Source organism: Aythya marila (genome assembly GCF_965140915.1).
Source record: "Aythya marila genome assembly, chromosome: 1".
Taxonomy (NCBI): Eukaryota; Metazoa; Chordata; class Aves; order Anseriformes; family Anatidae; genus Aythya; species Aythya marila.
The window spans coordinates 205,991,386-206,001,402 of record NC_139042.1 but is presented as its reverse complement, the minus strand read 5'-3'; the positions used below and the strand labels follow the sequence as shown (position 1 = coordinate 206,001,402).

General features: G+C 60.3%; 1 protein-coding gene across 4 annotated transcripts; it reads left to right on the top strand.

The window, feature by feature from the left end:
* The first annotated feature begins 1,729 nt into the window (after positions 1-1,729).
* Positions 1,730-8,812, top strand: IL15RA (interleukin 15 receptor subunit alpha). 4 transcript variants are annotated; one of them, XM_082768885.1, is made up of 8 exons: positions 1,730-1,867; positions 6,093-6,281; positions 6,377-6,454; positions 6,871-7,062; positions 7,271-7,300; positions 7,594-7,651; positions 7,792-8,137; positions 8,528-8,666. In XM_082768885.1, the coding sequence occupies exons 1-7, from the start codon at positions 1,795-1,797 to the stop codon at positions 7,901-7,903; spliced, it is 732 nt and encodes a 243-aa protein (XP_082625011.1). In that variant the 5' UTR covers positions 1,730-1,794; the 3' UTR covers positions 7,904-8,137; positions 8,528-8,666. The 4 variants fall into 4 exon arrangements, with proteins under 4 accessions (XP_082625011.1, XP_082625010.1, XP_082625013.1 ...); XM_082768884.1 differs by lacking the exon at positions 7,792-8,137 and having other exon boundaries at positions 8,528-8,812; XM_082768887.1 differs by lacking the exon at positions 6,871-7,062.
* Positions 8,813-10,017: the final 1,205 nt, after the last annotated feature.

Below are 10,017 nucleotides of genomic sequence, written 5' to 3'. Positions count from 1 at the left end.
GAAAATAGAAAAGGTGAGCTCAGCCCTTGGTCATCTTCATGTCCCATGGCAAGGGATGCTTCAGGATCACTTCCTTGTCTTGCTGCACGGGGCAGGGGCAAGGTGAGAGGGATCTTTTAGTGCCATGGGCCAAGGACAGGGCACAAAGACCTCGTTTACGAGCCGCAGGGCTTGTTTTTATAAGGATTACAAACGCCTTCCCCCAAAATCTGGTGTGATGCTCTCGTGCCCTCTGCGTGGCTTTCGAACGAACGCTTGCAGGAGTCTTTGCAGGCTGAGGATTTTCCTTACCAAATCCTGGTGTTATTGCCCTCAGCTATTTATTGCCTTGGCTCACGGTGAACTCTAACCTGCTGATTGCCTCATAACGCTCATCGGGCGAAATCTTGGCTGTCCAGAGTACACAGATTAAGTGTGCTTGCTAAAATACGCTCGGAAAGGTTTATTGACTTGATGAGCACCTGGGCCACCAACCACGACTCCCTTCTGCTCCGAGGGAGGTTAATGGGGGCTGATGCCTTCTCCTTGGGGGGCAGAGGGAGAGTTTTCCTACTCCTCATGAAGGCTTTTTAATCAACCAGGAAAAATTCTCCTTCGAATTGCTCTTCTCGTTGTTGTGCTGGTAGTTGTGTCGTTGTTGTCGTCTCCCCTCTTCAACCCTACTTGTGCTTGGTCTGTGGAAGGGGAAACGGAGACACACGAAGCCAAGAGGCCCCCAACAAGGAGCCTGGGGAGGGTTTGCTGGGAGCAGCACGGCCCCAAACACGCTGTGGGTTGAAATCCCAATGCAGGAGCTCCGCGCATCCTCCAGGGCCTTGGCTCATGGCTTGGTTTCCAGTTTCGGACCAGCAAACTCCAGCTCCAGCATTTCAGGCCTCCGACATCAACATCCCTGGGGTCCCCCCCACCCACCCAAAGAGAGTTTTGGCTGAGAATTCGGTTTAAGAGAGTTCTGGCATCGCACCCAACTGCGTTCCCTGGGATTTGGGGGGGAATTGCATTCCCCCATGGCACCACATTTCCCCTGATGCATCCATGCACCCGAGCTGAATCCTTCCCCATCCCCTACCTGAAGCTGCATCCCCTCCATCCTGTTTTTGGGTATTGTATAACCCCTCTGGGTGTTGCATCCCCCCTTTGGGTGTTGCATCCCCCTTTTTGGGTCTTGCATCCCCCTTTTTGGGTGTCGCATCCCCCTTTTTGGGTCTTGCAACCCCCTGGGGTAAAGAGGGGTCTCCCCTTTTGGGTATTGCATGCCCTGGGGTAAATCATCTCCCCCCGATATTGCAACCCCAAAGATAACCCCTCCTTCAGGTATCGCATCCCCCTGGGGTAAGGCATCCTCCCTCCCCCTAGAGCACCCCTTGGGGTACCCCATCTCCCCTTTTTTGGGTACCCCATCTCCCCCTTTTTGGGTACAGCACCCCTTGGGGTACCCCATCTCCCCCTGGGGTAACCCATCTCCCTCTTTTTGGGTACCCCATCTCCCCTTTTTTGGGTACAGCACCCCCTGGGGTACCCCATCACCCCCTGGGGTACCCCATCTCCCCCTTTTTGGGTACCACCCCCCCGACCTCCGCCCTCGGGTGCCTCCCCCCTTCCCGGCCCCGTTCCCTCGGGGCGGGCGCGTCCCCGCCGGGCTCACCCCAGGCCGAAAGCGAAAGCGAAAGGGGCCGGGCCGGGAAGAGAGGAAGAGAAGGGAAGGGAAGGGCCATGGCCGGCGGCGGCGGGCGGCGAGGCAGCGCCTCGGAGCCCCCGGGGGAGCCCTGAGCCCCCTGCCCGGTGCCGCCGCCCATGGCTCGCCCGCTGCTCTCGCTCCTCTGCGGGGCCGTCGCCCTCCTGCTGCCCTGGATCGCCGGCGAAACCGGTAAGCGAGGCTCCCCCGGGGCTCCCGTCCTACCGGCGAGGGGCTCGGGCAGCTCCTCGCCTTGCCCGAGCCCTCCCCGTGGTCCCTAGGGGGCACCCATGGGTGCCCGGGTTGCCCTGGTGGGGAGGGAGACGCGCGCTGGGTGCGCGCCCGGGGGCTCCCGGCGTGGCTGCGCTTCGTCCTAAAGCTCCCTGGTTCCCTCCCCGGGTGCCCACGCTGCACCCATGGGTGCTCACGCTGCGCCCTGAGTGCTCGCCTTGCACCCATGGGTGCCCACGCTGCGCCCCGAGTCGCCCTGGGGTCTCCTGGTTCCTTCCCGGGGTGCCCACGCTGCACCCATGGGTGCTCGCCCTGCACCCTGAGTGCTCACCCTGCACCCACGGGTCCCCACGCTGCTCCTGCGGGTCCCCACGCTGCACCCATGGGTGCCCACGCTGCACCCAAGCGCTCACCCTGCACCCATGGGTCCCCATACAGCACCCACGGGTCCCCATACAGCACCCATGGGTCCCCATACAGCACCCACGGGTCCCCACGCTGCACCCACGGGTGCCCACACTGCTCCCCCATCTCCCCTTACACCCCACCGGGTACCCTCCAGTCCCACTTGGCGCCCACCCCAAATCCCCCACGGCATCCCCGAAGGCTTTGGGGACGATTTTAGGACCCCGGGTGCTGCTCCCCACGGGAGCCGGATCCCATAGGGGGGTTCCCGTTGGGGGCACGGAGCTGGGGCACGAAACGGGGCTCGGGGCAATTGGTGGGCATCGCCGCCAGACCGGGATCTTGTGGAAATTTGGCATCGCCTCTCCCGAGTGGCTTAAAGAAAAACGGTGCCGGGGTGTGAGAGGAGCCAGCGATGCTCAAAGCCCGGGGGAAACGCTCGCACCGGTGCCAAAACCTTCCCCGGCACGTGTTAGCCCCGCTCAATTATCTGAAAACGGGGGGGGATTTGGAAAGGTTTGCCTGAAAGTGGAAGCGCGGGACGCCCTGAAAAGCTTCGGGGATGGATTTTGTGCTCCTTTTATCTGGCTCCTGGCTGCCAAAACAGCAACGCCCTGGAAAATGAGTTTATTCCCAGCTCTGAATTGCCCGCGTGTGCAACGCCGCGCTGTAAAACGACGCCGGCGGCGGGCGAAACGCCGGAGAGAGTTTTCCCCGAAGGCAGCACCTCCTGCCCTTGGCCCCGTGGATGATGCTCGGATGCGGAGCTGCTTGGAGAGGACGTCGGGACCGGGTTTGGGGCAAATTCGGCTGCTTTTCGCTCAGTGCTGGATAATTCGGGAGGTGCCGCAGCCACCGCGTCCCGCCGAGCTCACACCAGGTGTCGCACCCCCGGGGCTGCATTTCGCAGGGCAAAGCACAGAAACGCGAGGATATTTGTCAGGAGAAATCTTTTTTTTTCTTGCCTTCGGGACGCGGGGAGGGTAAATCCGAGCCCGGCACCGGGGGAAGCTCCAGCACCGGGCTCCCTGCGGCTCTCCTGGCCGCGCGGGGCTGAAGCTGAACTCACCTTTTTTTGCGCGCAGATTTGGAGAGCTGAGGATTGTGACTGGAGGGGACAACACCAGAGGTGTTCGGTTTTACCTGAATCCCAGTGAAAATTAAATGTCTGCTTATTTTCTTAACACAATCCATTACCATCACGCCTAATTATACCACGGAGCGATTCTTCCTCATCAATAAGAGACAAACCCACCGGTGGCTCCTCGTTGGGTGTTCCCGTGCTAACACCTCTCCCTCGCACCCACGGGCACGGCTGTTCGATTTCACGCGCTTTGGGGCCCGTTAGTTGCAAAACAGCCAAAAGTTTCACTTATTTCTAGGATTTTGGTGTCTTCCATGGATTCTCTCTCTGGTCTCGGGCAGAGAGTTGTGAAATTTCTCTTTCCTCTCTTTATTTATTTTTTTTGGCTCACGCTCTTTAAAACGTTCGCAGAAAACGGCACCCGCTCTCGCTTGGCTGATGATTTTTGGAGGAGATCCAGCCACCACCATGGGAAAGCTTTCCCAGTGGGGATTCTCTGATGGCTGATTGCGGTTGTGCAGCTGGAGGGGGACGGCTCGGCGACGTGGAAATGGGAAATCCGGGCTCCAAAACCCGCCTGGACCCGAGGTGTGCGCCCAGCACAGCAGTTCGCTCCCGTGCCATGAGTTTTTGAGCATTTGGGCCGGCAGATTAATGGGATTAATGGCAAAAACTCAACTTGAGATGCTGGGAAGGAGCGGGGATCAACAGAGAGCTGCTTTTGGCCGTGCCGGCACTTTTGTGAGCTTCTCCTCGAGTAATCCAGGAAAACAGAAGGCAGATGGCTTGTTTTTTTGTAAGGGGAAAGCAAACTCTGGGAAGCACTGGCTGCACGCCAGTCCTCAGCACTGACCAAAATCCAGGGGGTTTTGTCCAGCTGGAAATCTGAGCCCCCAAAGCTTTTCTCCCCTTTTTTTCTGGCTGGATTTCCCCCCCTGCGCTCGCTTCGCTTTCGCATTGTTTTGATTTTTCTTTTTGGCAGCGGAAGGTCTTTCCACTGATTTTATGGCACCGCTGCAGGTTTATTGCCAGGCGAGCGTCCCGCGGCGCTGCCTCGTTTTCCTCCTGGAAATGTCACCGCTGTCTGGAGCGGAGGCTGAGAACCGACGCGCTCGGCACGTGCCCGGCGTCGCTCACGTCCCGGACCTCAGCGATGGTTTCTGCAGCATTTCGGGGCGTCCCAGCACCTGGAGACACAGCACGGAGCTGCCCAAGCACCAAAACGAAGAGAAAAGGGAGAAAAAAAGCAGCCCGGGTGGCTCGGACCACCCCAGGCACGGCTGGGGCTCTGCCAGGAGATGCTGCGGATACAAACGGGGGTGTTTCAGCCTGAAGTAGCTTTTATTTCCGAGCGATTCGGCTCGTCCCTGGCATTTTGAAGGATGAGGGACACCCGCATGGCAGCGACCAAAGCTGCTCTTTGGCTTCTCCCAGGGTGGTGAGCCCGTCCTGGCTGCCTGCCCGCTTCCTTTGCCAACACGTGCCGCGGAGCTGCTGCCAGCACGGCGGCGGTGGTGGCACTCACCCCGTGCCCCTGCCCTGAGAACGGGTGGAAATGCCCCAAAAAATGGACCCCGGAGAGGAAGGAAGGCTCCTGCGAGAGGGAGGCCGGGATGGAGTTTGCTCACGAAGCGTTTTTTTTGCTGGTTTTGTGATGGGAATTCCCGTTGTGTTCCCATTCCTTTATCCATCACGCTCCCATCTCCATCATTGTCCTGTCCCCACCACGTTCCCATTGCTGTTGTGCTCCTGTCCCCATCCCCATCGTGCTCCTGTCCCCGTTGCCATCATTCTCCTGTCCCCGTCGTGCTCCCATCTGTCCCCCACTGCCACCACGTTCCCATTCCCATTGCCACCATCGTTCCATCCCCATCGTCCTCCTGTCCCTGTTATTCTCCCATCCCCACCACTGCAATCCCAACCCCGTTGTCCTTGTGCCCCTACCCACAACCTGCTCCCATCCCTGCCGCCCTGCTGCAGCCGCTGGGTGCTTCTCAGAGTCACTGGAAAGGGTTTGGACCTCCCCTGCACCCTCAGCTCCTGGTGGCCTTGGGGACATCACCAAAAGTTGCTCCAGCCTGGCGTCCCTCTCTGCCACGCATCACCCCGGGAAAAAACTTTCTCCATCGCGGAAAAGGGGAAAGGAAGCGAAATCTTGACGCCCTCTGGCAAAAACCGACCTCAAATCGGAGCTCAAGGGGAAGCACGAGGAGAAGGAAAGCGATAGCTCGGATCCCCACCGTGCCTGGCCACGTGGCGGTCAGATTTTGGCCACCTCCAGGGCCGGGGGTTGCAGCCAGCAGCGGGGTGACAACCCCGGGAAGCAGCGGGAGGACTCTGCAGTGCCTGGAAATCCCCCACGTCCTGCACAACGGGAGGAGAACAGAGCGGAGCCGGAGCGTGGCGGATGGTGGTGGGACACAGCTGACCGAGAAGCTCGCTGCAGGGGGAGAAATTCAGCCAGAAGGCTTTTTTTCTGCTAAAACCCTTTTTTTTTGCTGCTTGAAGGGACCACAAACATGCCAAAAACCCAGCTGTAACCAGGGCACAACCTCCGTTTGTGCCCTCTCCCAGCCTTGGAGCAGCACCAACACCCCGCACCCCTTCCCCAGCAGGCCGAGACCCATTTTTTGGGCACGGTGAGCCCCTCACGCCCTTGTTATCACCTTCATTTTTGTATTTTCCCCCCCGTGACAGTGCGATGCAGCCGCCCCAAGGACGTGGACAACGCGCGCATCGATGCGGGCAACAGCACGCAGCTCCACGCCTGCCTGCGCTACACCTGCAAGCCGGGCTACAAGCGCAAAGCCGGCACCTCCGGCCTCATCCAGTGCGTCCTCCACGACTCCAAACCCGTCTGGACGCCCGCCAGTCTTCAGTGCATCCGTAAGATCTCGCCGGGTGGATTTGGGGACGGGGTGGAGGAGGACGCGGGGTGGCGGCGGCGCTGACGGCGTCTCCGCGTTGTGTTTTCCCCCAAGGGGACCCGGCTCTACCCCTGCAAACCCCCAGCCCCGAGCTCCCGACCGTGCTGCCCACCATGAGGACGAGCCAAAGAGGTGAGGAAAAGGCAAACGTGGCCCTGCAGGCGGGTTTTGGGGTTGAGGTTGGAAATGAGGAGCCATTTCTGCTCAGAAAGAGGTTGCCCAGGGAGGTGGTGGAGTCCCCGTCCCTTGGGGTGTTCGAGGAGAGGTTGGACGTGGTGCTTGGGGACAGGGTTTGGTGGTGACCTCAATGGTAGGGGGATATTGGGCTAGGTGATGTTGGAGGGCTCTTCCAACCTTAACACCTCTAGGATTCTCTGATCCCATACTCCTCTAACCCACCTGCGTGACCTTCCACCACCTCCTAGCTGTGGGGTGGGCTGGGTCGCCCTCGCCACCCCCTTGCCCGGATCCGGTGCGAGGCCGCGCACAGAGCACCGCTGAAAACTGCCCCAAAACTCCAAGGGTTTTTACACCCTTTCCCCAAGCAGGAACCACCGGCACCGCTCCGACCTCCAGCCCCTCTCCAGCAGCAACACCCGCGCCGCCGGGGGCTGACGGGGCATCGCCGGAGACGTCCACGCTGCCGGCGACGTCCCCGCTGCTGGAGACGTCCCCGCCAGGAAAAGGGATGGCCCTGGGGACAACCCCGCTGCCCACTGCCCCCGCGGACCACGCTGCAGGTTGGTTCACCTCCCCAAGGGAGACAACCTGCCAGCGGGGCTGCGTTTCACTCACTGCAGGCTCTTTTACCGTTTTGACGCATTTTTCCCCTTCCCTCCGAGCTCCTTTTTAATGCCGTTTCCCCCCAGCATCTTCCCCTTTCCCGGGCTTCCCCAGCTCTGCGGCTAAAATCTCCGTTTCTCTTTTTTTTTGTTTTTTTTTTTGCAGTTTCCGCCCAGATATTGGCCTCTTCCATCGGTAAGCAGCGCTGGGTCGAGCAAAAAAAGCTCATTTTCGGCAAGCGTGGGCTCATTTAATTTATATTTTCACCCTAAAAGCTGGGCGAGGTTTGCGCCGTGGCCGGGGGGCGATGCCTCCAAGGGGGGGCAGGACGCAGCGCCCACATTTCTTCCCCCGCCAGGGTGGGCACCTTGAAAATACGCTGTGAAAAGTCGTGAATAATGCGTTTTTGGGCTTTTTGCGGAGCTGTTTTGAGCGGGGCTGTTCCCCTGTTGGGTGCTGCTCACCGCCTGCCTCGTCTCTTCCCACAGGGCTCCCGCTGCTGGTCATCGCCGGCGTCGTGGCTTGCTGCTGCTGGAGGATGAAAATGTAAGTGTGCTGAGCCCACGCGGTGCAGTGACAAGCCACCCTCGGTCCCCAAACTTCCCAAAAAGCTGGGAAAAAAAAAAAAAAAAAAAAAAAAAAAAAAAAAGCTTTGGGTGCCGACGATGCCCCTCTCCTGTTTTCAGGAGCAGCCGGCAGGAATACGAGGTGGCGGGGACGGCCATCGCCATGGTGGCTCGCGCCACCGCAGCCGAGGACGATGAGACGGTGCCACCCGGCGTCTTCCCCATGGGCTGAGCACCCACGGCCCGGCCAACTCGGTGTATCTGCCAGCCCGGCCAGCGAGGAGGATGCTCGGGGCTCGGTTGGAAAGTTGGATGCTTCCCCGAGCGGCAGCGGCGCGGGGCAGAGCGTGTCCCCCTGTCCCCAGCTGCCCTGAGCACGGAGCATCCTCGCCCCGGGGGCCAGGCGGCTGCTTTAAACAGCCTGACCAAGTGACTGTCATGGAAGAGCCCGCTCCGTCGGCCGAAGGTGGGGGGGAAAAAATCCCGGTGGGCGAGCCCCGGGAGCACCCCGGGGTGGAGGAGGTGGTGGGTGGCTTGAGCTGGGGGCCAAAAAGCAGAGGGTGGGCTGGAGGAGCGGGGTGTGAGGGACGGAGGCAGGACATCAGGAGCAGGATGCGCCCGTCCTCGCTGCAGACTGGGCTGTTGGCACCAGTGGAAAATGTTTTGGGGTACGGGGTTTGTGTGCTGGAGTTGAAACCAGGCTGCCCTGCCCCAAATCACACCCCTTCCCTGGCTAGTTGGGCCATCCAGACGCCATCCCTACAGCTGCTTTAACCCCAAACCACCCCCAAACCACTGCTGACCGAGGCGAGCATCCCTCTGCCTTGCTCTGACTCCCTCCCTGCTCTCTTTTCAGCCACCCCCAAGCCATCGACCGCAGCGAGGAGCTCCGGCACCAGCACCAGCACCACCCCGCTGCGGCTCAGGGACCCTCGGACACAACTCCGGGATCCTTCCGGGGCACTTTCGGCACCGACCCCAGGTGCCCCCCGGCTCCGGCTGCTCGCAGGGGAGCGCAAGCAGGAGCCGTTCACTACAGACACTGCCAAAACCCGAAAGCAACGACACGACCCAGGGAGAATTCCCCTTTAGGGGTTTGCCCTTCTCCCTCTGGTTGTTAGAGGCTGTGAGCCACTCGTTTCTCCCCCCCTCCCCAATTGCTACAGAACAGGCAGCTTCGTGGTGTCGCTTTTTATAAAAACGTGTAAATATTGTATAGAAAAAAACGCAGGCCGAGTGGCCGATGCTTTAGTCGGGTGTCTCGGCCTCCACGATGACGGGGAGAGGGAGCGGGTTTGGGGTGAAATCCCCCACTGCAGCAGCCAGGGCTTGCTGGTCAACCCTGCCACGGCCCTATGACCGCCCCAAAAGGGCACTGCCGTCCTCTGGAGGTAAAGTTTGGCTCCGCTGGAAGGCACAGGGGGCTTCAGCAGGCAGCTGGGAAGCAGAAGGTGTCTCCTAACTCCTGTCCTTTCCTCATTTTTGTCCCTTTTCCTCGTATTTGTGTGCTCTGCTGTAGGGACTCGTGGCTGAGAGCAAGGCCTCCTGTCACGGCACTTCGCTCCCCAGCGCCAGGGGGTGGGCAGAAAATAAACGAGGCTGGAAGGGAGCTCAGGAGGTCCCCGGGCCGGCGTCTGCGGTTCCGTTTGGCTTCCAGGCATCGTTGTGCCCACGTTGAGCTGGGTGGGAAGATTTTCTGGAGCTGGCACTTGAAAAGCGAAAAGAGCCAGCGAAGCAGCTGCCATTCAGCCATTTACTGTGGAAGTCAACAGGATGCGGGCGCTTTCCCAGCCAGGCACGGCTCGTGGCTCCAGGCTGGTGTCCAGGAGGTCTCAGCCTGCGTGGGTTTTGGTTTTGATCTCTTCGTGGCACCGGGTTCTGGGAGCAGCCGGGGAATCGTCATCCGCCCGCCCTGCTGCGTGCTGGTGCGGCCTCACCTCAGGCACTGTGTGAAGGTTGGGGTGTCACAGTCAAAGAGGGACATAAAACTATTAGAGAGTGTCCAAAGGAGGGCTACGAGGATGGGAAAGGGTCTGGAGGGGAAGACGTGTGAGGAATGGGTGAGGAACCGTGGTGTGTTCGGCCCCGAGCAGAGCAGGCCGAGGGGAGGCCTCATGGCGGCCTGCAGCTCCCTCACGAGGGGAGCGGAGGGGCAGGCGCTGAGCTCTGCTCTCTGGGGACAGCGACAGGACCCGAGGGAATGGCATGGAGCTGGGACAGTGGAGGGTCAGGCTGGGGGTTAGGGAAAGGTTCTGCACCCAGAGGTGCTCAGGCACTGGGACAGGCCCCCCAGGGACGTGGTCACGGCCCTGAGCCTGAGGGAGTTCAAGAAGCATTTGGACACCG

Excerpts from the sequence above, each read along its gene's own strand:
- IL15RA (XM_082768884.1), top strand. The coding sequence starts at position 1,795 with ATGGCTCGCCCGCTGCTCTCGCTCCTCTGCGGGGCCGTCGCCCTCCTG. Across the intron at positions 6,282-6,376 it reads CGCCAGTCTTCAGTGCATCC|GGGACCCGGCTCTACCCCTG; the intron begins GTAAGATCTCGC and ends TTTTCCCCCAAG. Across the intron at positions 6,455-6,870 it reads CATGAGGACGAGCCAAAGAG|GAACCACCGGCACCGCTCCG; the intron begins GTGAGGAAAAGG and ends TTCCCCAAGCAG.